This window comes from Entelurus aequoreus, linkage group LG20, assembly GCF_033978785.1.
Source record: "Entelurus aequoreus isolate RoL-2023_Sb linkage group LG20, RoL_Eaeq_v1.1, whole genome shotgun sequence".
NCBI classification, from domain to species: Eukaryota; Metazoa; Chordata; class Actinopteri; order Syngnathiformes; family Syngnathidae; genus Entelurus; species Entelurus aequoreus.
Window position 1 is genome coordinate 613,634 of NC_084750.1, and position 27,830 is coordinate 641,463.

Genomic DNA, 27,830 nt, shown 5'->3' on the forward strand with positions numbered 1-27,830 from the left:
AAGAATTTATTTACTCTTAAGTCAACTCTTAGCAGACTTCTTAGGAGTAATTCTAAGAAGCTTGATAAGTACGGCCCCTGGTCTAAACAAGATCTTTGTTTACACAATATTTAAAGGGGAACTTAATTTTTTTTTAATTTTGCTTATCTTTCACAGTCATAATGAAATAAATTACGACGGATGTATTTTTTATGCATTCTAAATATTAAATAAATGCGATCAAATGTTCGCTTACAATTGAGCCTATAGGAGTCGCTCTATTCTGCCTAAAAAACCCTTGAAAAAACTTCCAAACACCTCTATTAAGGTTGTATATACATGATGTGGGTATATATGTAATGTAGTAAAATGTATAATAACATTTAATATTTATGTATTTTGATAATTTTAAGCATAAATTTAAAAAACGCATCACTAAATGTGCTTTTATTTTTCTTCATCACCGATTATTACTCAGTGCAGACTTCATGAGAGCCAACAAACATAATCACTCACTGTGATTAATAATTCACAAATAATGCCATAATTTGACACTCCTGATTATTTCAACAGTTATATTTAAGGGAGATTTTTGCCACCTTTAGGGCCTACACCTTTAGTTAATACAGCTTCATCCAGCTCCTTAAATATGCGATACTTGAAGCAGTGGGCCAGCGAGCGAGTGCTGTCAAAGCGTTTTGGGCGGCATTTTGCCTTTCTCGAAGAAAAATGCCCCATCCTTGCGTTATTTTAGGCTGTTGGAAGCGTTCAAATTGTGAACATTTTCTTCAGAGTTCCTCGAGAGGTAATCAAAAATGGTGCAAGACTGCAAGATTTTACAAAAGACGACAAGAAAAGTGCCTCACACTCCTGTCCAGGGGAGCAGAGTCGAAGAATGCGCTAGTTTGCTGTGATCACTTCGTTAAAGGTTTGTTTGATATACTTTTAACGTGAAGTATTGTCTTGATATTACTTGTATTTTATCTTGTTTCAGAGTTCTTAAAACACAGTTTCGAAAAGCACCAACTGGCGAGTCTAAATAAAAGAAAGCAAATGTGAGTAAAACCTAAAAGAGTTAAGTTTTTACCAAAGACAACAATCATAAATGAATCTTTCAGCACATACACAATGTTGACATCTATAGTTATATTTTGATAAACAATCATAAATGAATATTTCAGCACATATACAATGTTGACATCTATAGTTATATTTTGATAAGCAATCATAAATTAATATTTCAGCACATACACAATGATGACATCTATAGTTATATTTTGACAAACAATCATAAATGAATCTTTCAGCCCATATACAATGTTGACATCTAGTTATATTTTGATAAACAATCATAAATGAATCTTTCAGCACATATACAATGTTGACATCTAGTTATATTTTGATAAACAATCATAAATTAATGTTTCAGTACATACAAAATGTTGACATCTATAGTTATATTTGATTAAAAAAACATGCTACTCGTAAACAGTGCATGCAACAACAACAACAAATATGGCAGTAGACGTGAAGTTAAATCATGAAATCCAATGTTACACCGGCAAAAACGATGCATATTTATCAGGGAGAGTCTTGATACCAACGTCCTTGACTCAGCCACACACAAAGAAGTAGTAGACCTCCATGCTTTTCCAAGTTTCCATCTGTTTTGTTGTGTACAATGATGTCTGGAGCACAATAGTTTCACATGTCTGGGAACACCACCGACGTATAATCCTTGATTTCACTCGACACATCTTTTTTTGATAAAGTATAGGGATCTATTCCACTGCATAGTTAGATTTTTTTGCTCGTATCTGCTTTTAGTGGTAAGATGTAGGCCCCTTGCTTCCTCAGATAGTTAGCACTCTGTTTGCTGCACAGTAGCCATGCTGGGCCACCACTTTGTTTACTTCCGTTCTAAGGTCACTTGACTGAATACAACTTATAAGTCCACTCAAAGAGGACTTCCAAAAAAGGAAAAGTTATTTTCCTGTGTGTGTTCTCTTGTGTGAATGCATATTACTTTTGTCAGAGAATCTTTTACCACACACTGAACAGTTGAAAGGTTTTTCTCCTGTGTGCATTCTTATGTGTTTTTGAATATTACTTCTGTCCGAGAATCTTTTACCACACACTGAGCAGCTGAAAGGTTTTTGTCCTGTGTGCGTTCTCATGTGTGATTGAATATTACTTTGGTCGGAAAATCTTTTGCCGCACACTGAACAATTGAACGGTTTTTCTCCTGTGTGTGTTCTCATGTGTCTTTGAAAACTATATTTGTCAGAGAAACTTTTACCACACACTAAACAACTGAATTGTATATCTCCTGTGTGTGTTCTCATGTGCTTAGACAAGTTAAAGTTTTTAACAAAGCCTTTTGCACAAACTGAACAACGAAAGGGAGTTTCTCCTGTGTGTGTCCTCATATGTATTTGCATATGACCTTTGAGAGAGAATGTTTTACAGCAAACTGAACAACAGAAAGGTTTTTCTCCTGTGTGCATTTTCATGTGTGTTTGCACATGGCCTTTGAGAGAGAATGTTTTACAGCAAACTGAACAACTGAAAGGTTTTTCTCCCGTGTGTGTTCTCATATGTCGAGTCAAATTACATTTTAAAAGAAACCCTTTTGCACAAACTGAACAAGAAAAGGGTTTTTCTCCTGTGTGTGTTCTCATGTGTGATTTCATATTACTTTTTACAGAGAATTGTCTACCACAAAATGAACAACTGAAAGGTTTTTCTCCTGTGTGTGTTTTCATGTGGGATTCCATATTTACATAACCGTCTGATGTTATATCGTCACTATCTGATAGTGGAGTTAAGAGCTTGTCTGCTTGTGATCCTCCACAGTGGTCTCCATCAGCTTCTGTTGTCATGTGTTGAGTTGAGCTGCTGCTTGGAGGCTCCACCTCTCTCTTCTCCTCACTTGGACTGTTATGAAGCTGTGAGGACTCAGGCGGTTTGTCTTCATGGTCTTCAGTCTTTACAGAGACAACAGTCAGTGGAAACTTGGTGAGATCAGCCTCCTCCTGCCCTAGAAGACACTCTTCCTCCTGAGTGATCCAGAGTTCTTTCTCTTCCTCTTTAATTTGAAGGAAATATGGCTCTTCCTTTTCAACATGAAGGGAATGTGGCTCATCTTCTTCCTCTTTAAAATGTGGGGGCTGTGGAACCTTCTGCTCCAAAGGGAAGCTGCCCCCCTGCATTTGAGGGACACGTTCTTCTCTATGTCCAATTAGCTGCTGGATGTCTGTAGAACAGACAAAGTTAGTTTTGCATAACAGGGTCACTTTTATATTGCTACACATTACATCTACTATGACTCTTGTCACCATGGTGATATTTCCAAGCAGTCATCAACAACCAATGATCATCAAGTGTCGCATTAACACCAATTCTGATCCCAGGACAGGATTTGCTTCAGGTCAAATCCTGCTGGGCTTCTGTTAGATAAGTAAGTAGGTATGAAATCACAAACCGGTTCTTGTTCAGCATTGGTTCCCAGTGTATCAATTCCTGGGAATCGCTTGCCCATTTTTTAAACGATTCCCTTAACGAACCCTGCGAGCGGGAATGACGTTGTTATGCAATGTGCGTAGTCGGTACACAATGTGCGTAGTCACTTCAGACAGCGAGAAACATGGCGACCAGGCGGCAGAAACACTCCGAAGTCTGGCTATATTTTACCAAAAATGATTGCAACTGCGCGACTTGCAACAGTTGCGAAGTTGCTGTTCCGACAAAAGGAGGAAACACAAGCAGAGACATTTGAACTCACAGCATGCAGAATGTCGCATGTTCAAACCGCTCCGATCTCATGCTAGCATCTGCCGTAAATACAACAGGTACTAACTAACACCGACTATCATGTTAGCGCCATTGGCCTAATTGTCACAGCTGCTTTTAAATTGAAATTAATGCCTTTTCATTTAGAAGAGCAAGATACATTTAAAAATATTCCAGAAGGACAAGCCAGCACTGATAAAAATATTCCTAAAAGTTATATCAGAATTTTTAAACCTCCAGTGTAAAGTGATGAACCATTTTCTTCTGTCCACATGTTGACCTATTACACCTAAACCTTAGTCCTAACCTTCATCTTGTCATGACATAGTCACAATCATGACTTAAAAGATGATTGACAATAAATGATTACCTTCACTTATTGATGCATGTACGTCAGAATCAGGAAGTGAAATTAGCTATGAAACTATGAATTATAATGACGACAATGATAAATATATTTGGTGACTGTGTGAGTTTTGTGTAAACACGTTGATATACATTGTTACAAACTGAGAGGAACATCAACCTCTCATAAATATTGTGTGTCTGAAACTGTCTCGTTCTCATGAACAGGTTTTCATTATGTAAATCATAACTGACTAAGCTATTTTTTGACTGTAAGAGAACTGTTGTGTTTAGATTGAGTGATGGGAAGTGTGTGACAAACTGACAACAGGAAGTGAACTACGAACACTAACGGTGTCAGTAGTTGCTATGAAGTGGAAAGGGGGTCGGATTAAATAAGATCCGCTTTTTCCTTCTCCTTTTTGGACATATTGTAAAAAATAATTGAAAATATGTGATGTATCATGTTGAAATGGTATACATATTCGAAATAACCTTCAGCCAACCAATAGTGTAATGATTTTTAGGAGTTTAAGTGTAGTTTATGTAATGCGTCTGTGTTGGGAGTTAGAGAAGTGGCACATGTGTAGGCAGAGTTACAGACAGTTGTGGTAAGAATGGATTGTGGTCGATAACAGTAGCCTGTGAATGGAGTTTGTGTGTCTCACTGCAACTTGCAACACTGTTTAGAAAAAGCCAGAGTCGCAACAGAATTTGCAACACTATTCGGTCGTAAGGGACATGGTACAAGAGAGAGATATGTACCTTATTTTCCGGACAAACCACAGATACAACTTTTCGTTTCTTTTGTTGTTTTGGAGCTTCTGCCATGATAGCAGTAATCGCACGCAGGCGTTCTTCGTATTATTTTATTTTTCTGGCGGCACGCAGGCTTTCGCATCGACTTCCATCTGTTTAACGAATGAGGAAAGGGGGAGTGAAGTATGCCGTTTTGCAAGGCAGCACATTTTTTTGTAGTTTTCTGTGTGGCAGGGTTCCTGCCGCCCTTCACAGAGTCGTTAAGTGCTAGTGAGAGCGATACAGACCCCCTCAGGTGTCATTCAACTAGTTGTAATTCCATGTATCATCCCAAAATGTATCACAATATTTTATCAGGATTAGAAAAAAACACTCCTACTAAAAAGGTTATTATTTTGTTATTTATATGTTAGAGAGGTAGCACATTCTGACAGGCATATTTAGCCATCAAATAACGCACCCATTACCAGTCGGTAGTCGGGCACAACAACTCTTATTGTCCTAGTTCCTGGTGCACACTTAACCTTTGTTGTCACTCAAATTACTACTCTGATCTAAACTGGGATGACAACGAAAATGCAGGCTACTATTGTTAGCGTCAGTGTGAACATCTTCGCGCTGTTTTTGTTTACATGCTTACTCGTCAGAAGACACTATGGAAATATATTTGAAAATAGTTACTTACTTGTAGCGCCAGTGACAAAAAACTCTATCTACGCGAGGTAGCTCGTTTTGATGGGTATTTAACGCACAAAAAAACATGTAGCGCTGATGCGCATGCGTGCACATGCGCAGGAGCCTTAGGTAGCTAATTTTGACGGGTCGCTCAGTTCTTCTTTCTTTCTTTAGTTTATTTCGAACATGAACACACTTACAGCATAATAAATCACACAATTTCATATCATTTCACTTTACATCATGTCCGAAAAGGAGTAGGAAGAAGCAAAGCTTATTTAATCCCACCCCTTTCCCACGTCAAAGCGTTTATAAATATATACATCATTTACTGACTTTTTTTTTTTAATAGTAAAATGACATCCGTGAATGAGTAATACAACAGTTTTGTAATATATAATTAAGTCAGTCATTATTAACATACTGAGATGAGGAATATGTTATTTTCAATAAGGTTGAAAGTATTTCTCATAATCCTTCTTTGTACTTTGTAAACACTATTAATTTGAACAACCTCTTAAACTGGATCATATCAGTACAATGTTTAACTTCTTTACTTAATCCATTCCATAATTTAATTCCACATACTGATATGCTAAAGGTTCTAAGTGTTGTACATGCATACAAATGTTTTAAATTAGATTTTGCTCTAAGGTTATATTTCTCCTCTTTAGTTGAGAAGAATTGTTGTACATTCTTTGGTAGCAGGTTATAGTTTGGTTTGTACATAATTTTAGCTGTTTGCAATTTTACCAAATCATCGAACTTTAATATTTTTGACTCAATAAATAAAGGGTTTGTATGTTCTCTATATCCAACATTATGTATCAGTCTAATTGATCTTTTTTGTAACATGGTTAACGAATGTAGCGCACATTTGTAGTTATTTCCCCATATTTCTGCACAATAACTCAGATATGGTAACACTAGCGAGCAGTAGAGAATATGAAGTGATTTTTTCCAAAGAGCATATTGTACTTGTGCCTTGCACGGAATCTTACTATAGAGGGCTACTTTTGGCTAAAGTCTCCCACAATGTATTGTTAATAATCAGATATAAAGTTAGTAAACATGTGAGAGTAAGAAGTAAACAAACCTGTTCTGTGTAACACAACTTGATGCTTCTTGAAAACAGCGTCCAGTAGTTGATGTTGTCGCTCGTTCTCTTCTTTGGTTTGACAAAGTTCCTCCTCGTACTCTGCTACCGTTCTTTCGCACATTTTCACACAATCACAACACTTTACACTCACACTTGATCTCTGCTTAGCGATGTGTTGATAACTTCCGCGTCTCTTTGTTAGCAGCTAACAAGCTAAGCTAAGCTAGCACAAGGAGCTTAAAAGTGCACTTAGACTAATGTATCCAAATACAAACAACTATTAATCATTTTTACTCTATCAAACACCGTATATGTGTACATGTTCGTAACGATTGAGAACGCAGTACTATAATGGCCACAGTAACGTCTTCTCCATCAAACGCCATCTTGTTTTACTTCATTTTGTTTCGCAGTTTTGTCAGATCTCGCGAGAGAAACAACCAACCAGCTCTTCTTCTTGTAGTGTGGACCATAGGGCAGAACGAGGGAATCCCGTTAAGAACCTGTGGAGGGCAGCAATGCGCCTAACAGAAGCAGAAGAAGAGACCGGTCTTGTTAAACACCCGGTATCACGAAGGCTACAAATCGGGGGAAAGACGGAAGGCGGAAGTAAACCAAGAGCGGTGGCTAAACACGTGAGAGTATCCAAATCTTATTGACGGTTGTGCATAAACTGTTTTGTGACTGGATCGAGATGGAAGGGGATAGTGCACCCAATCATGATTCTCTGCGGGAGGACTTCCTCGACAAACTGTACTAATACTGATTCGCTCTCCATCTTTTCTCCATTTCTATATGCCATCATTCTTGTCAACATCTTGACAGTTCCCCCTTTTATTTGTCTTTTCAATTCTTCAAAATTGTCACCTCTTGGAATTCCTAGGGCACTACTCCTCTTGCCCCCTTTCGTTCTCCCACTTCGATTTTTTCCTTTATTATCTTATTGCACAGTTTTTGCAACCGCATTGCTTTACTTTTTTGCTCTCCATTTTTGCATTTAATCAAAAGTCGCCCGTCCCTAAGCACCTTCGCTATCTCCACCTCTCCGATGTCCTTCTTTAACCCCTTAACCAGTGTCATTAAACTTATGTCATTCATGTCTTGACTTGATTTAAATGTATATATAATCCTATAATTATCTTCCATAGTCTTTTTCCTTTTTTCTACTTCTTCATCTTCTTAATGGGCTCTTTTAGCACTCGACTTTCCTTCATGCCCTCCGCTCCCCTTCTTTCGTTTATCCCATCTAGTCCTATCCACATCCATACCTTCCGCATACATCCCGATAAGCTTTTATGTTAGAGCTTACGTCCCACCCCCAGTTCGCTGCTTCAAGTGCCAACGCTATGGGCACATAGCAGTGTGTGTCATGCTAAGTTGAGATGTGGAAGGTGTGGAGGGGAGCATGAATATGGACAATGTGGAGATAATGATCTGGGGCCGTACTTATCAAGCTTCTTAGAGTGCCATTTTACACTTAAGTCCTGAGAATTTGCGAAATTTAGTCCTACTCTCAAACTTAAGAATAAAAGCTTTATATCAACGTTCTTAAGTCTAAGAATCACTCCTACTCTCCACGATATTTAAGAGACCTTCAGAGGTGTCTTAAGTGGTTAGGAGTTGCCAGCAGGGGATGGCACTGAGGCGAGAGAGACGTGCGCGAACGTTCAGGGAACGGAACAATGTTGTTGTTTTTTTGATGACGAGCAGCTGATCAAACGGTATCGTTTAGACAGAGCGGATATTATTTTTGTCACAGATTTAATACTTTTCGATTCCTTGTTGATTTCTGCATGTGTCTGCAGTGGGCTAGTATATATAGAGCCACCCACACCAGTTTCAAATTAGTTGCCTAATTAATGAATTGGAAAGAAAATGTTATGACAGTAGCGTATGTGTGTGGCCGTGAGGTGAGTGACGTCAGTGAGTGTGTGGGCGAAAGAAGAGAGGGAGCGGTAGCGTGAGTGCCGGCGGGGACTAGTTTGTTTTGTATTATTTTGTAGTTTATTGTCAAAATATACACTCCCATTGTCCACTTAAATATTTCCAAGATATTTCTTTATTCTTAGACAACGGATTCCCTTCCGCGATTGGTCATTTCTATGGACACAGAAATTACGTCACCTAAAATTCCGTTTACGGCACATAGTAATGTCGTAATTCAGCTCTGAGTGTGACACTTAAGATTCAGTCCTACACTTCGCTGAAAGTGTGAGTAAGACGCTTGATAACTAACTTTTAAGTGCAGCTTTCAGCAAATAATTTATTTAGTCTTAAGTCAACTCTTAGCAGACTTCTTAGGAGTAATTCTAAGAAGCTTGATAAGTACAGCCCCTGGTCAAATGTTGTAACTGTGGCGGGAATCACACAGCAGCGTATGGGGGATGTGTCATTAGGAAACAGGCAACAGAAGTACAGCAAATCAGAGTAGAAAGAAATATTACATACGCAGAGGCAGTTAAAGTAAGAAATCAAGAAAGTGCAGAACAAGATAGAAGTGAGAATAGTTCAGAACGAGACAGAAGTGGCAATAGTTCAAGTAATAAAAAACAAGAGGCAACAAATACAGGACTTTCTATGGACAAGCTAGTTGTGTTCCTGGCATATGTCATAAACTGTACAGAACAGGCAAGAAATAAAACTGAGAAGATCAAAATAATTGTCAAAGCAGCAGCAAAGTTCTTAAATTTAAAATAACTATCTTGGGAACAGGTACAAGGAACTATAGTAGACGAGACAGAGTCATGTTACCACAATCCAACGCCATGTTAATTATTCAGTGGAATGCCAGAAGTTTAGTAGCAAACGGACAGGAACTAAAGGGATATATTAATAATATGAAAAATAAACCACATATAATATGTATTCAAGAAACCTGGCTGAAGCCAAAATTGAGCTTTATAATAAAAGGATACGTAACAATACGTAAAGATAGGAATGATGGGCAAGGAGGAGGATGTGCCATATTTATTAAAGAAGACATGCATTATACAATATTAAAAGAAAAACAAGAACTAGAAATAGTAGGGGTAGAAGTATGGAATAATAAAGAAAGATACAAAGTGCTAAACTTCTATAATCCGTGCAAGAAATTACAAATTCATCAACTAGAAAAAATAGTCGAGCACTGGAGTGGCAATATCATTTGGTGTGGTGACTTTAATGCACATAGCACAATGTGGGGTGAAAGGCATGACTGGAATGGGGAAACATTGGAAGCATTTTTGGAGGAAAAAGAACTGGTGTGTGTGAATGATGGGTCGGGAACAAGATTAGATGTAGTTACGGGTAAAGAAACAGCAATAGATTTAACACTGGTGTCACAAGGATTAGCAGGAAAGGTAGAGTGGGAAGTAAATAAAGACAGCACTATAGGAAGTGATCACTACCCAATCTTCATTCACATAAACATAAACCAAAGGACAGAAAGCACTAAAAAAGAAGGAAGATGGAAGTATAATCACGGTGATTGGGGACAGTTTAGGGAGAGTACCGACATGACATTAAAGGAAGTGGATATAAATCAAGATATTGAACAACTAAATACAGATATTACAAAGTGCATAATAGAAGCAGCAAAAAAAAGCATACCAAGGAGTAGTATAGGGAAAAGAAGGAAGATAGTGCCGTGGTGGACACAAGCGTGCACAGACGCAATAAAAAAACGGAATAGAGCATTTAGAATATTGAGAAGAACACATAATTTCCAAGATATGATCCAATATAAAAGGCACCAATCTAAAGTAAGGTACGTTATTAAAAAGACAAAAAAACACTATTGGAGAACGTTTTGTGAATCATTAAATAGAACTACTCCTTTAGGCCAAGTGTGGGGAATGATCAAGAAAATGTCAGGGATCAGAAGTGAACATAAGAATCATGTGATGAAAGATGGGACACGGTGTGTGGTAGAAAATAAAGAAAAAGCAGAACTTTTAGCAAAGACATTTGTTAAAGTGCACAGTAATGATAATTTGAGAAATGTAGAAAAACAAAAGAGAGAAGAAACAATTAGTTTAAATATAGGGGAAATGGTGGAAGACAATGATAATAGTTTAACCAACACTATAGATATGACATTTTCTTTGAATGAAATGGTTTGAATATTGAAAAAGGTTAAAAATACAACACCAGGAAAAGACCAGGTGAGTTATCAGATGATCAAAAACTTAAGCAGCATTGGCAAAGAAGTGGTCTTGAAATTATATAATAGGATATATGAAGAAGGGAAATTACCAGCAGAGTGGGAAGAAGCTGTAATAATTCCGATATGCAAACCAGGGAAAGACCCGGAAGAGGCAGGTAATTATAGGCCTATAGCATTGACCTCAAATTTGGGTAAAGTTATGGAAAAAATGATTAATGAAAGACTAGTGTATTATTTAGAGTCAAAAGAAATAATAAAAAACTACCAAAGTGGATTTCGCAAAGCAAGAAACACAAACGACCCAGCAGTGCAGCTGGAAGAGGAAATTAGAAAGGGACAAATAAATAAAGAAAGTATAATTGCAGTATTTTTTAATATAGAGAAAGCTTATGATATGTTGTGGAAACAGGGGTTGCTGATAAAACTAAATATAATTGGGATTAGAGGGAAAATGTATAGATGGATAAAAGACTTCTTAACAAGTAGAAAAATATTAGTAAAAATAGAGAATGAATACAGCAGAGTATATGAAGTGGAAAATGGGACCCCGCAAGGGAGTATAATAAGTCCAGTATTATTTTCAATAATGATAAATGAAGTTTTTAGTGAAGTGGAAGGGTTAGTGGATGTGGCACTGTTTGCTGACGATGGAGTGATGTGGAAGAGAGGTAGAAATACTAATCATATAGAAAAGAAGATTCAAAAAGCGGTAAATAAAGTTCAAGAATGGGGAACGGCGTGGGGTTTAAGATTCTCTGTTGGAAAGACAAAAGTCATAAATTTTACAAAGAGGCAAGTACAAAACAAGATCCAAATTAAACTTTATGGAGAAAATATAGAAGAGGTACAAGTATTTAAATATTTGGGTATATGGTTTGATAAAAATATTAACTGGTCAACCCACATCAGCAAAATAGTGGAGAAAAGTAAAAAGGTGTTAAATGTAATGAGGGCTTTGAGGGGTAAAGACTGGGGGGCTGATAGGCAGACATTGAAAGCAATATACATCAGTTTAATACGATCTGTTATTGATTATGGATGCATTATTTATCAATCTGCTGCAAAAACATTACTTGGGAAAATAGACAGGATCCAATCACAGGCTTTAAGATTATGTTGTGGAGCTACTAAATCAACCCCAGTTGCAGCATTACAAGTAGAGATGAATGAAAAACCTTTAGATATGAGGAGAGATCAACTGTCAGTAGTTTATTGGGCAAACTTAAAAGGGTCCAAGCAAGGACATCCAACCCATCAAGTACTATTAAACTGCCAAGAAAAAGAGAAGAAAAAAATGAATAGTTTTGGGTGGATAATAGGAGACAGATGTAATAAAGTTCAAATTGATAATATTAAAGTTAGCCCTACAGTACCAATCCCCGCAATACCACCGTGGATGTATGAAAACCCAAATGTAAACATGCAATTACTAAACAATAGAAATTTAAAAAGTTACCAGATAGAACAATGGATTGAGGAAACGTTTTTAGACAACATCATGGTGTACACAGATGCATCAAAAACTATAAATAATAAGGTAGGAGCAGCAGCTGTTATTCCACAAGGAAACATAGTATTAAATAAAATAATTAGTGATAAATTATCTGTTTTTACGGGAGAATTGGTAGCAATTTATATGGCAATTAATTGGATAGAAGAAAATAAAGCAAGAAAAGCAGTCGTGTGCTCGGACTCCAGCAGTGCATTGACTAGCATAAAAAACATAGCGTCAGAAACAAGACAAGATTTAGTTCATGAAATAGTTCAGGCAGTCTACAGAATAAATAAAGCGGGAGGTGTGGTAACATTTCTTTGGGTTCCTGCTCATGTAGGAGTTGAGGGGAACGAATTAGCAGATAAGTACGCAAAACAAGCAACCACTAAAACAGAAGTAAACATGGAGATTAAGCACAGTAAAGAAGAAGTGAAGAACATCATTAAGATAGAACACAATAAAAAGTGGCAGGATAATTGGAATAAGGAAACAAAAGGTAGAGAGTCTTACAAAGTCCAGAGGAGAGTAGGTGTAATGAGAGGAGGCAATAGAAATAGGAAGGAAGAAGACATTATTACTAGAATGAGATTAGGACATACATATCTAAATAGTTCATTTAAATTGATGGGGAAACATGCTACAGGACTGTGTGATTCTTGCCAACAGATAGAAAATGTAAGACATGTTTTAATACATTGTATAAAATATAATAGAGGAAGGGAAATACTGGGAAATAAGTTAGCGAAAGAGAATATTAGGTTAGCAGTGGAAGATATATTAGGATTGCACTCAGAACACACAGGTTATAAAGCAATAAACACATTTTTTAAAAAACACTGGGTTAAATAAAATAATTTAGAGTAGGAATCCACCTCGATCCACACTCCATTACAGTAGGTGGCGGTAATGCTCACCACAAGGTTGCTTGCCAACCGCCATAAAATCACAAGAAGAAGAAGAAGAATGCGCCTAACATGCTCTACTAGTCTGCTGGAAATAGAAAGAAGAAGAAAAACGAAGAAAGGGCAAAATGGCGTTTGACGGAGAATGGCTAAACCTGGGAATTATAGTCCTGTATTTTTAATTAGTGCATACATGTACACATATATGCCGTTAAAAAGTATATAGTTAATAATTGTTTGTATTCGGATACATTAGTCTGAGCGCACTTTGACACGTCTCGTTCTAGCTTAGTTGGCTAGTTAGCTTAGCTTGTTAGCCGCTAACAAAGATACGTGGAAGTTATCAACACATCGCTAAGCAGAGATCAAGTGTGAGTGTAAAGTGTTGTGATTGTGTGAAAATGTGCGAAAGAACGATAGCAGAGTACGAGGAGGAACTTTGTCCAACAAAAGAAGAGAATGAGGTGGACGCTGTTTTCAAGAAACATCAAGTTGTTAAGCACAGAACAGGTTTGTTTACTTCTTACTCTCACATGTTTACTCATTTCATATTTACATATAAACAGTATTATTAAATACATTGTTTTAGGAAGGAATCTCTTCTCATCTCTCTTCATCTCCCTGTGTTTAACTCCTCAGTAAGGACAGTAGCTATTGGCTGTCATACAAGTTGGTAGACGTTGATATTTAACATCATTGGCTCATTTGCATAATTGATTACAATGGTGTAGGAGAGAGGAATAATGTGGTGGGAGACATAAAATGTAATTTAAAAAAAAGCAAATTTTGATTAGAACTGTAACCGAATTTTCTTGTTTATTCTCAGTTTAGGTGTATTTTTCTTTGTTCTACATTGTAAATGTTATAGTAGTGTGCTACTAGTGGTTCTTGGGCTCCATAGCAGCACTGTACAGTGTGAGCATTTTAGTCACATTTGCTACTACAATTAGGTCGTGTGAGTTTTGGAAGAGAAAAAAAAAGTAGCACATGAATTACCATGAATTGATTAACGTGGACTCCGACTTAAACAAGTTGAAAAACTTATTTGGGTGTTACAATTTAGTGGTCAATCGTACGGAATATGTACTGTACTGTGCAATCTACTAATAAAAGTCTCAATCAATCAATCAAACACATGCGAATACAGATTTGAACCCTTTCATCACATTTTACTCCCAAAATAAATCCATCAAAAGTTGATCAAGGCCGAGTAAAATTTCACCCTATCAGTATAGCATGTTTGAAATAAACGTAAACCTTAACCATAACCAAATGGACAAGTAATCGACGTGGAAGTGTCACTTTGTCTGCGTTGCAAATCTGTGTCCCCCTCCTCCTGCTCCTCCATGCACAGAGGGGAGCGGTGCTCCAGTAGCTCACACAAAAAGTCTTAGTTGGAGGAACTGTTTTTTTCACCATCCTAAAACTTGACTGCACTGCGCGTTAGTAACTCGAGGGTTAGTTTGTTATTTTCAGTTTTTTCGAACACGCAATACAATTACAATGGAGGGAATATTGAACAACAAATCAATGACTGAAGTGTAAAACTTGCCGTCCAAACAATACCCCGTTTGTTGACAAGAACATGCAGCCATGAAAGCACATTCAATCTATTTATTAAGCAGAGGTAACACAAACCAGTGAAAGATTCAAAAGAGCTTTCGACAAACTGCTGATGCTATTCTGCTGAGCTAACAAAAACAGCTCAAACTATGTGTGAGACACCGAGCATAGACTTGCTGACGTCACTCGGCAACAAGCACCATTTTTTAAAACACACACACTGCTCTCATATGGTAAATGGCAAATGTGTTATACGGGTATGGTGCATTTCTAGCTTCAAGGTACATTTGACACTATTTCCACATTCACCCATTCACACACACATTCACACACTAATGGCGGAAGCTGCCATACAGGGCCCTAACCACAACCCATCAGGAGCAAGGGGGAAGGAAGTGTCTTGCCCAAGGACACAACGGACGTGACTAGGATGGGGGAAACTGGGTTCGAACCTGGAACCCTCATGTTGCTGGCACGGCCGCTCTACCACCCAAGCCACGCCACAACCCTTATATATTAATATTATGTCTATGTCCATCCATCCATCAATTTTCTACCGCTTGTCCAGTCCTATAATATTGTTTATTGTTAAAGGTTAATTATTTTCATTTTGCTGCTGACCTTTAAACATGTGCTCTTGAACCAGGGCACTTTATTTCACATTTTGTAATTTTGTGTTTTTGTTACCTGAAGAATTGAGCATAGCTAAATGTTGTTTTAAAGAAGATTGGAGATTACATTTGTCTTTTTTATATTATTTCCAAGATTTTTTCTTTTTTCTTATCTCAAAACACCTCTTAAGTTGGGCTCCATTAAAGAAAACCTACTTTTCTTACTTGTTTGTACCTGTTTTTGTGTATTTGGGATCCCCATCATTCTTGAAAACGTAAAATCAAGGCATGGTGGAGATATTTAGTAACGTCAACGAATATTTCCAGGTATGGGTTATTTTATGGGCCAAACTATATTGGGGTATGAGTTTTGATCCATATGGTCCAGTCCTACATTCATGTTAGCGACGGTGCTAGCACACTTTAGGGATGTTCTCTGTGTTTAATTGAGTGTTACAGTAGGCCTTATAATGGCATTGTGTTTATATGTATGTACATGTGTACCTTGTTTGAGTGTTAATAATGAAATTGTGATATTTGAGATGTTACATATTGCTACTAAATTTGTTTTGTGCTACTATTTTTTTTTCATTTAGTAGCACTGATGCTACAAGTGAAAAAGCGAAGCGTACAGCCCTGCACAAGTGGTATGCCAAATAATCACTTATTTTCCTATATTCAAACTGAGTGTTTTGTGGCCAAAAATATTAAACATACAGTACTTGTAAAATAAAACTTCTGCCTTATTTTTAATAACTATTTAGGCCTACTACGCTACTGTATTTTAATGTTTGTCATTATGGTGGTACATGGGGAGCCAAGTGTTTTCTGAGGTGGTACTTGGTGAAAAAAACATTTGAGACCGTTCGAGTATCAAATATGATCAAACGACTGAAGGATTGTGATATTCACGAATGAACCAGATCTGTGACTAACTCATTAACATGAACGATGGCTTTGTGTTTATTTGAACCGTGACAAATTATTTACGTTTACATCGCACTCTGTACACAAAGGCACAAACAGCGGAATTTGCAGTGGGTGAGCGTCTCTTCTGTGCTCTGACTGGAATGGAACTTTGTCTTGGCACTTAAAAGTACAACAAAATGCTGCCCAAGAGCAGAGACACAGTTAGGGGACCACCTGGGAGCAGCGAGGACATTAACTGCAGAGTTTTACGCACGTGCATGTCTCCAAAACATCCCCAAAAGTCGCTAGATTTGTCGCTAGTTGCTTTGGAGAATGAAAATCACTAGATTTAGTGAGAAAGTCGCCAAGTTGGCAACACTGCGCTGAGATGTGTGAAAGAGAGACCCCAAGACCCGCCTTACGTTGTTTCTGATTGGTTTAAATTGCGTGGTGTCTGTTGTGATTGGTTAAATGTAGGCAGAGAGGATTGATGGCTTGATGCGGGATTGGTTATCTCCATCAACCAATCATACTCACTCGAACTACGATAAGTTGCGAGGACCAAAGTTTATTATTATGAAAAAAAGATGTACAGTTGTGAATGGGGAATATAAGCGTGAGAAATGTCAAGTGTGGCGTGTACCGTGAGAAAGGGTTAAATTGCGTGTCTGTCACGCTGAAAGCGTGAGGCTTAGCAACTCTGCATATCAACAGTTGATTTATGAAAAGAACATAAAGGTGACTGACTTTCCTTCAGCGTGTCGTAGATGGTCTTCAAGTGAATGTGGGAGCTGTGCTCTAAGAGAAATTGTTGATGGACATACTCCATAAAAACACCACTTAGTAAAACATGTTTTGTTAGAGTTCCTTTTGTCCCAGCCAACAAAACGACCATAAAGGAAATTATTTTATATGATGATAAAAAAATAGTATACATGTTTTGGAATGCACATTTTTTATTTCCATTATATTTAAGTAATAAGTATGACTGTTATTAAAAGGTTGTGGTTAAGGTTAGAGATAAGGTTTAGGTGTAATAGGCCGACATGTACACATAATTAATTGGTTACTCACTTCACACCAGTGAGTGTAAAGTTAAGAATGCCTCAATCAATGCTGGCCCGTACATATAGTATAAAGACTTTTCAAATGACCCTCTTCCAATTTCCAAACCTGTTTTTTTAAGTCATTTTAGTGGCTGGGACAAAAATAAGTATTTCCCCTGGTTTTTATTGTTTTTTTAGCTACACTTTTTAACACAACCCGCAAAAGAACACAAATAATCTCATTGTGTTAACAGTGTCAATTATGTTCTATAATAATCTTATTTACTTATTTACCCAACAGACGTCCAGCAGCCCCCCCACACTAAAGAGGATGATCTACATCCCCCCTTTTTAAAAGCAGAGAATGCAGAGCCATCCCGCATTAAAGAGGAAGAAGAGGAAGTGTGGATCACTCAGGAGGAAGAGTGCCTTCTAGGGCAGGAGGAGGCTGATCTCACCAAGTTTCCACTGACTGTTGTCTCTGTGAAGACTGAAGACCATGAAGACAAACCACCTGATTCCTCACAGCTTCATCACAGTCCAAGTAAGAACAACATCCACATATAACTTTATTCTCAGGGCATTCAATCCATCACAACTGGACTGTTCAGTTTGTTTTAGAAGACGTTTGGCCTCTCATCCAAGTAGGCTTCATCACTTTTTGCTCACAGACTTAAAGTCTTAATCTAATCATTTCAATTTAAGACCTTGAAATGTCTTTAGTACTATCATAATCTTGTAAAAAATCTTAAGTACGTCCTTGAAATGTCCCAAAAATTATAATAACAATATTTTTATTTAGAATAAATACATCAACTAATTATCTGTATAGCCCGGTCAGAATTTCTGGAGCAGGATGAGTGTGTGGTGCTGTGTATTTTACAGCAGAGTTTAGCTACCAGGACATCTTAGGAAAGCCCACAGCAAAGCACAGTTATTTGTGTAAGATGGTAAGTGTGAGTTCAACCATTTGTGGCTGTAGAACAAATCATTTAAAGGCCTACTGAAATGATTTTTTTTTATTTAAACGGGGATAGCAGATCCATTCTATGTGTCATACTTGATCATTTCGCGATATTGCCATATTTTTGCTGAAAGGATTTAGTATAGAACAACGACGATAAAGTTCGCAACTTTTGGTCGCTGATAAAAAAAAGCCTTGCCCCTACCGGAAGTAGCGTGACATAGTCGGTTGTTCGCTTCCTCATATTTTCCTATTGTTTTCAACGCAGCTAGAGCAATTCGGACCGAGAAAGCGACGATTACCCCATTAATTTGAGCGAGGATGAAAGATTCGTGGATGAGGAACGTGAGAGTGAAGGACTAGAATGCAGTGCAAACATATTTTTTCGCTCTGACCGTAACTTAGGTACAAGCTGGCTCATTGGATTCCACACTCTCTCCTTTTTCTATTGTGGCTCACGGATTTGTATTTTAAACCACCTCGGATACTATATCCTCTTGAAAATGAGAGTCGAGAACGCGAAATGGACATTCACAGTGCCTTTTATCTCCACGACAATACATCGGCGAAGCTCTTTAGCTACTGAGCTAACGTGATACTATCATGCTTAACTGCATATAGAAACGAAATAAATAAACCCCTGACTGGAAGGATAGATAGAAAATCAACAATACTATTAAACCATGGACATGTAACTACACGGTTAATGCTTTCCAGGCTGGCGAAGGTTAACAATGCTGTTGCTAATGACGCCATTGAAGCTAACTTAGCAACCGGACCTCACAGAGCTATGCTAAAAATATTAGCTCTCCACCTACGCCAGCCAGCCCTCATCTGCTCATCAACACCCGTGCTCACCTGCGTTCCAGCGATCAACGGTGCGACGAAGGACTTCACCCGATCACAGATGCGGTCGGCGAGACGGAGGAAGTTAAGGTGAGTTCGGCGGCTAACGCGTCTGCTATCCATCTCTGTCTTCCTGGTTGTGTTGCTGTAGTCCGCTGCTAATACACCGATCCCAACTACAACTTTTTTCTTTGCAGTCTCCGTTGTTCATTAAACAAATTGCAAAAGATTCACCAACACAGATGTCCAGAATACTGTGGAATTATGAAATGAAAATAGAGCTTTTTTGTATTGGATTCAATGGGTCCGAATACTTCCGTATCAACCGTTAACGTCACGCGCATATGTCATCATACATAGACGTTTTCAACCGGAAGTTTAGCGGGAAATTTAAAATTGCACTTTATAAGTTAACCCGGCCGTATTGGCATGTGTTGCAATGTTAAGATTTCATCATTGATATATAAACTATCAGACTGCGTGGTCTGTAGTAGTGGGTTTTAGTAGGCCTTTAATGCGTGGTTGAAGCCAGTGAACAGAAACGTAGAAAATGTTTTCACCAATGTCACAACTAAAGCCATCGTGGAGGACAGTGTTTGTAAACATTGTGGTGAAAGGAAGTGTAAAGATGATGAAAAGGTTGAAAATCCGGGACAAGTCTGTGTCAAATGATGGTAAAACACCTGCACATTATACAAAACCCAAAACCAGTGAAGTTGGCACGTTGTGTATTTCGTAAATAAAAACAGAATGCAATGATTTGCAAATCCATTCAACTTATATTCAATTGAACAGACTGCAAAAACAAGATATTTAATGTTCAACCTGAGAAACATATATATTTTTTGCAAATAATCATTAACTTAGAATTTAAGAGCAAAAAGTCTTGCTGGTCAAAGTTGGAGGTTCGACAGCGATCATATCCAAAACAGCTGAATGTCATTTGTGCCGGTGGGAGTGTCGCAATGCCTGTTTTGAAGTGTCTTTTTTATTATTGTTGAGTGAAAATAGCAGCATGTTTACATTCAAACATACAATAAATCCTCTTATAGTGTGTGTAAAGCCAGCAAGGCAGTGTTGTTGAGCTTTGGAAATGACAGCGCATAACCGTGACGTCATCACAATTCTCCGTTTGTGCCGCATACAAGCATACGCTAAGCGGAGAGTTTTGGAACTCTACACATTGGCCAGCGTTTGTAAAAGTCTGCGTTTTTAAAGACAAACGTATGCGTCTGCGTGTGTACAAGAGGCCTAAACGCAGAGATAAGTATGAGTTTATTAAGTATCCGTGTTCGTGTGGACATGGCCTCAGAAGTGTGTTTGCACTGTGGAGGAACATTAGCCGCTAGCGACGATGCTATGTTGAGGGTGCATTCGTTAGCTTGTCCCTGTGAAATTAGCGGAAACAGCTAGAATGTGTCATCAACATGCATTATTACAATATCAAAAGCCCTATTGTTGGCCTAATTTATATCATTTGTATCGGATATATCGTGCAACCTTAATGAGATCAGAGTTTTCCCCAGCTTGCCAATACGCTTGCGGCGTGTATAGGGGGCGTGGTCAATATGACGGTACCATACAATTTGCTTAACAGTCGAAGATGTATATATTTTCTTAAAAAAACGCTAAAAAATGTACATACATATAAAAACATACAAAACAAATATGTGTTATTAGTAATGAGCAATAACATATTTTTGCTTATATCGATTTGCTCTATCTTTTCACATGTTATTATTGTACAACGTAACACAGGCCGTATACCAGGGGCGGCTCCTGGTATTTTGAGTCGGGGAAGCTCATTTTCAGCTATAGTCTAAACATGAGTACATTGTCCAATTATACCTACAAAGGTTCTCATTCATCCAGGTCGTTGTCATCTCAGGGCGGTCAATCGTTTGCAACCGGACTGCTTGGTTTGTCTTGGAAGACGTTTCGCCGCTCCTCCGAGTAGGCTTCATCAGTTCGTGCTCATAGACTTGGATTGGTCAGATCTAGTCCTGAGGATGAGCCGCGAAACGTCTTCCAAGACAAACCAAATTGTCCAATTATAGATGAAATATATACAAATGCTAGATTGTACAAAGAAAAAGTCACTTAAAAGATTATACAATTCTCCATATCAACAGGAACAACTGAATTAATATTAAAACAAATGTTTTAACAATGTTTTATGTTTCAAGATCGCTGATTGGCTCATTTTGAGTGTAGGAAGACGAAACCGTATACCAAAGTGCAAAAGAAACCATCTCAAATTGTCATTTGTTCTAGCTTACATCAAGCTGTTGAACAATGCAACAAAATTGTGCAATAGAGCAATGAACACAACATTTTCTGGCACTTTATATTGAACCGTATGTCCCTGTTGCCATTGAACATTCTATATTTTCTGTTTTCACCCCTGCTTTCTTATTGTTTGTTTTAATGACTTGCGATATTTTATGCCTTCGAAAGCAATAATGTAACACAATGCAATGCACAAGATACATTTCTTTAACGGGACAATACAGTTTACTTACTTACCGTACCACGCATCCAACACAAGTCCTCCTGGTATTTGTCTGTTTTTGTCCCAGTTCTCCACAGGCCAATGGTAAATCCACAAAAAAGTTAAAAATAAGGAAAATAATCCACACAATGGCTCTACTGCAAAACAATCTGGCTAACAGGTGGTCCAGTCGGCGTCTGACGTCCAGTCCGACAGCGCCCGATGCCTTTTATATTCCCACATTCTGTCCGTTTACATTGAAAACCATAATTATTCGATGTGCCTGAAACAGTTAATTTTTATTCATGAATGAATGACATAAATCTATATTATCTTATTCTAAGCTAAGCCCATGCTAATTGTAACTGGCAATACAAAGTATCAATATCAGCATTGGTATGACCAATACTGCCCCAGTAACTACTTTGTATTGGATCCACACCCACATTTGTAGTATCGCCCAAAACTGATGTAAAATATCCAAACTACAGAATAATAAGTCATTATTACCTTTGAACAGCAGCGTAAATAGAACATGTAAAAACAGAAAGTAAGATGATATTAACAGTAAATGAACAAGTAGATTAATAAAAGTTTCTATAAAATAATACAACTGTAAATGGTGTAATATGTTACTGCAAATGTCAGCAACTTAATTAAGAGATGTTTTAACCTGTTTTAAAATGGTTCTAATATTGATTCTTTGTTGGGTCTGTTCCTGTCTCTGAATCCACTACATCAAGCTGTGCTCTGCAAGTTTGCCTTCCGAAGATAGGTATCGATCCAACAAAAGACAATGTATCGATTTTATCGATACTAGAAAAAGGAAAACATTGGATTTAAGAACGACAGGCTTTATATGAAGTTAAGCACTTTTAATGATAAGGACATTAAACATTATTCAAGTCTGTCTGCCCTTCTGTAGCGTTATCGCCATCAGTCGGCAAAAATAAGAATGGCAGATACCTGCGGTGGACGAGAAAGGTCACAATAAAGCCACAACACGACAAGTTTTGGCTACAGCATGATTGCAAAAGCTTCAACAAATACAAACGCCACAACGCTATATTATAAAGCCGCAACAAAGGACACAACGGACAAAACGGGAGTGGCAGCGGAGCAAGTTTTGCTGATGGACCGACTTCCTGAGCGAAGTTAGAAAATTAAGTTCCGTCTTTATATTGTCGTGTTTTGGCTTACAGCCGTTGCGTTGTGGCTTTATGTTGTTGGGTTGTGGTGTTTACATGTGTTGTGACTTTTCTTGACTACTGTAGCTGTTTATTGAAATGAGAGAAGTGGCAGGTCAAACCACTGCTTATTTAATCGGAAGGGATGGTGATTGCGTTTTATTTTAGATATTAATATCGTATTAATTTTATGTTGAAAAACAAAAGCAAAAGAAGCAGGTAAATCTACTGTTAAATAGTTGTTTACTGTACTTTTTTTTATTTTTTTATTCTTGGATGTTGAAAATGTGAGCAGGAAATGTTTCTTCTTGTTAATTGAAGCACTTTATTCCATCAAGATGTGAATGCATTGGCCATTAATTGTTGTTTGTATCATAATTAATTGATAGGTCATTCCCTTACAAGAAATAACAGCAATATAGGAAACTTCACCTGCAGTGTCCAGTATTTTTTTCAATCTCACACTGGTTTAAATTTTTTGGTTAAAAAATACTGAATCAATTTAAACTCACTGAATCGTTTCGTATCGTATCTTTCTAAATAAATTAAAATTGTACATCTTAACGATTCAATTTGAATCATAATTATATGTTGCGATGCAATTTAGGTACAAAACCCAAAACCAATGAAGTGGGCACATTGTGTAAATTGTAAATAAAAACAGAATCCAATTATTGGCAAATACTTTTCAACCTATATTCAATTGAATACACTGCAAAAAAAAGATATGTAACGTTTGAACTGAGAAACTTTATTTTTTGCAAATATTAGCTCATGTGGAATTTGATGCCTGCAACATGTTTAAAAAAAGCTGTCACAAGTGGCAAAAAAGACTGACAAATTTGAGGAATGCTCATCAAACACTCATTTGGAACATCCCACAGGTGAACAGGCTAATTGGGAACAGGTGAGTGCCATGATTGGGTATAAAAGCAGCTTCCATGAAATGCTCAGTCATTCACAAACAAGGATGGGGCGAGGGTCACCACTTTGTCAACAAATGCGTGAGCAAATTGTCGAACAATTTAAGAACAACATTTCTCAATGAGCTATTGCAAGGAATTTAGAGATTTCACCTTCTACGGCCCGTGGTATCATCAAAAGGTTCAGAGAATCTGGAGAAATCACTGCACGTAAACGTAATAAACATTGAATGCCCGATACCGTCGATCCCTCAGGCGGTACTGCATCAAAAACCGACATCAGTGTGTAAAGGATATCACCACATGAGCTCAGGAACACTTCAGAAAACCACTGTCAGTAACTACAGCTTGTCGCTACATCAATCAATCAATCAATGTTTATTTATATAGCCCTAAATCACAAGTGTCTCAAAGGGCTGTACAAGCCACAACGACATCTGTAAGTGCAAGTCAAAACTCTACTATGCAAAGCCAAAGCCATTTATCAACAACACCCAGAAACACTGCCGGCTTTGCTGGGCCCGAGCTCATCTAAGATGGACTGATGCAAAGTGTAAAAGTGTTCCGTGGTAAGCAACGTATTTTTCATGAATGCCCCTGCTTATTTCAGCAAGACAATGCCAAGCCACATTCTACACGTGTTAAAACAGAGTGGCTTCATAGTAAAAGACTGTGGGTACTAGACTGGCCTGCCTGTAGTCCAGACCTGTCTCCCATTAAAAATGTGTGGCACATTATGAAGCATGAAATGCGACAACGGAAACCTCGGACCGTTGAACAACTTTGGCTGTACATCAAGCAAGGATGGGAAATAGTTCCACCTGAAAAACTTAAAAAATTGGTCTCCTCAGTTCCCAAACATTTACTGAGTGTTGTTAAAAGGAAAGGCCATGTAACACAGTGGTAAAAATGCCCCTGTACCAACTTTTTTGCAATGTGTTGCTGCCGTTAAATTTTAAGTTAATGATTATGTGCAAAAAAAAAAATTGAGTTTCTCAGTTCATTAAATATCTTGTATTTGCAGTCTATTCAATTGAATATAAGTTTAAAATGATTTTCTAATTATTGTATTTTGTTTTTATTTACGAATTACACAACGTGTTAATTTCACTGGTTTTGGGTTTTGTACCTAAATTGCATCGCAACATCAAATTATGATTCGAATTAAATCATTAAGATGAATCATTACACCCTATAGACTATGCATGGTGCAATCGTATGTGCGCAATATGTATTATTTATTGCAGATTCTTTGGTCTTTTGTTGTGTTTTACTTTGTAGCTGTGCTTTTTCAATGTATTTATGTACTTTTGTGTTATTTAATGTTTCCCTACTGTTGGCATGTGTTTTTACCTAATTTGTTGTGTACTTTTTGTATCTGCACACCAACCACATAATTTCCCCGTTGTGGGATGATTGAAGCCTATATTATCCTATCCTATATTAAATTATATATCGCAATATGAATTATAGGTCATATTGCTCATCCCTAGTTAAAAGTCCCCTCGCCCTGGCTTGTTCTTTTTTTCTGAATGTCTCATGTGACTGAGCAAAGCTGGATGTTTCCAAAGCATGCGTTTGTCTTCTTGTGTCCTGCAGATGTCTGTGAAGATCATCTTCTCCCTGAGAACCAGGAGTGGAGCTTCAGGATGGAGCAGGAAGAGCCACAGACCTCCCACATTCAGGAGGAAGACGAAGCATCACAGACTCCTCTCGTTAAAAACGAAGAGGAAGACCCACGGACCCCCCGTGTCAAAGAGGAAGAGGAGGAAATCAGCATCAGTCAGGAGGGAGAGCATCGTAAATGGTTGGAGGAGTTCCCAGTGATTGTGAAGAGCGAAGATTATAAGGTCAAAGGTGAAAGTGAGGAGAAGAGAGAGGTGGAGCCTCCAAGCAGCAGCTCAACTCAACACCTGACAACAGAAGCTAAAGGAGACCACACTGAGGATGAAGACTCTAAAGCTGATAAGACATGTCACACTGACAACACACGCTTAAAATGTTGTCACTGTGACAAAACTTTTCAACGCCCTAGTGATCTTAAAAGACACATGAGAATACACACTGGAGAAAAACCTTTTGCCTGCTCAGAATGTGGTAAAAGTTTTGCACGAAAATATGTGTTGAACGAACACATGCTGAGTCACTCTGGAGAAAAGCCTTTTTCTTGTTCAATCTGCGGTAAAGATTTTGTACAAAGTCACTATTTGAAAGTACACATTAGATTACACACCGGAGAAAAACCTAACACCTGTTCAATCTGTGGTAAAGGTTTTGTAAGAAGTTCCAATTTGAAAGCACACATGAGAACACACACTGGAGAAAAACCCTTTTCCTGCTCGTTATGTGGTAAAGGTTTTGCTCACAAAAATTTGTTAAAAGAACACATGCAAATACACACTGGAGAAAAACGTTTTTCCTGCTCAGCATGCGATAAAGGTTTTGTACGGCAACATTTGTTGAAAGAACACATGAGAATACACACTAGAGAAAAACCTTTTTCATGCTCAGAATGTGGTAAAAGCTTTACCCGTAATAAATTGTTGAAGGAACACTTGAGAACACACACTGGAGAAAAACCTTTTTCCTGCTCAGCATGTGATAAAGGTTTTGTACGGAAACATTTGTTGAAAGAACACATGAGAATACACACGGGAGAAAAACCTTTTTCCTGCTCAGTATGTGGTAAGAGCTTTGCCCGAAATAAATTTTTGAAGGAACACATGAGAACACACACTGGAGAAAAACCTTTTTCCTGTTCAATCTGTGGTAAAAGTTTTGCACGCTCATATATGTTCAAAGTACACATGAGAACCCACACAGGTGAGAAAGTGTTGAGTTGCAGTGTGTGCGGTGAAAGATTCTCTTATAAGTATCAGTGTAAGAAACACACGTGTGCTGGTTAGAACAGCAGCACCAAATGAAGTCAAAACTTTAACTTTGACTTTCTAACAACATCAGTACATTAAACATGTGTGACATCATTGTTGTGTGTAACACCCTCCATGCATTCATTTTCTACTGCTTGTCCCTTTCAAACATGTTAATATACTTCTACCATTTTCAATTGGATATTTTAGATTATTGCTTCGTTCAGTCAAGTACATGGATTAATATACAGCATTGTGTACTTTTATTTCAAATTGAACAGAGCAATTTAACTGTAAAGGTGACAGTAAATTGTACAAAACATATGTGACATACATTAAACATGTTATGTGTATATAGATATTCATAATTCACTTGTTTTATATATGTTTTTGAAATTATTAAGTGTTACATATTTTCCATTCTAATTGTAAATGATTGCATAGATTAACTCATTTATTTGATAAACATATTTGTTTTACATTTTTAATTGTATTATTGAGTGAAAAGGACTGCATTTTATTTCCATGGAGAGGTCTGAAATCACAGGATGCCGATGATGCGCGTTCCATTTTGTAGTTTATCCTCAAAATAAAAATGACATCAAAAATCGGATTTCTTTATTCTATTTCTATCATTTCATCAATGCAACGAGACATAATACATTACTATTGTAATAGACTTAGACTTAGACTTCCTTTTTATTGTCACTCAAATTTGAACTTTACAGTACAGATAAGAATGAAATTTCATAACCCATTCACTGTACAAACATACATATATACATACTGTACATATACAAGCACATACTGTATGTATACATACAGTCACGCATATAATCACGATCAGCCACTTTATTCAAATAACATGTGAATGCATTGGCCATTAAAACTAAGTCACGCACAGGCATCCTCCATAAAGGGATACACCCCTACCTTCCCGGTAAGGTCTATTCAGGTGTACTGGAGTGGAGGCTACGCCGGATAGTCGGACCTCGGATTCAGGAGGAACAGTGTGGTTTTCGTCCTGGTCATGGAACTGTGGACCAGCTCTTTACTCTCGGCAGGGTCCTTGAGGGTGCATGGGAGTTTGCCCAACCAGTCTACATGTGTTTAGTGGACTTGGAGAAGGCTTTCGACCGTGTCCCTCGGGGAGTCCTGTGGGGAGTGCTCAGAGAGTATGGGGTATCGGACTGTCTGATTGTGGCGGTCCGCTCCCTGTATGATCAG

At 37.7% G+C, this 27,830-nt stretch overlaps 3 protein-coding genes across 8 annotated transcripts in view; 1 reads left to right on the forward strand and 2 right to left on the reverse strand.

The window, feature by feature from the left end:
* LOC133635752 (zinc finger protein OZF-like) overlaps positions 1-27,158 on the forward strand; it is a 99,991-nt gene extending 72,833 nt beyond the window's left edge. For 4 of the 6 annotated variants that reach the window (XM_062029017.1, XM_062029013.1, XM_062029015.1 and 1 more), the window contains 2 exons: positions 17,624-17,866; positions 25,333-27,158. In XM_062029017.1, the coding sequence (XP_061885001.1) occupies positions 17,624-17,866; positions 25,333-26,639 (1,550 nt within the window). In that variant the 3' untranslated portion in view covers positions 26,640-27,158. Of the gene's footprint in view, positions 1-13,067; positions 13,704-15,963; positions 16,015-17,623; positions 17,867-25,332 lie in introns of those variants that run through there. The other 2 variants (XM_062029018.1, XM_062029020.1) reach the window with 2 other exon arrangements.
* Positions 1-27,830, reverse strand: part of LOC133635751 (uncharacterized) — a 283,249-nt gene that overhangs the window by 197,339 nt on the left and 58,080 nt on the right. The window lies entirely within an intron of this gene.
* Positions 1,122-7,036, reverse strand: LOC133635776 (gastrula zinc finger protein XlCGF57.1-like). The gene is made up of 2 exons (XM_062029055.1): positions 6,647-7,036; positions 1,122-3,235 (listed from the first exon to the last, which is right to left on the reverse strand). Exons 1-2 carry the CDS (start codon positions 6,768-6,770, stop codon positions 1,965-1,967), a joined length of 1,395 nt encoding a protein of 464 aa, XP_061885039.1. The 5' UTR covers positions 6,771-7,036; the 3' UTR covers positions 1,122-1,964.

Bases quoted from the DNA above. Each gene is read 5' to 3' on its own strand.
- LOC133635776 (XM_062029055.1), bottom strand. From the start codon at position 6,770: ATGTGCGAAAGAACGGTAGCAGAGTACGAGGAGGAACTTTGTCAAACC. The intron at 3,236-6,646 runs GTTTGTTTACTT...TCTGTTCTACAG, and splicing joins AGTTGTGTTACACAGAACAG to ACATCCAGCAGCTAATTGGA.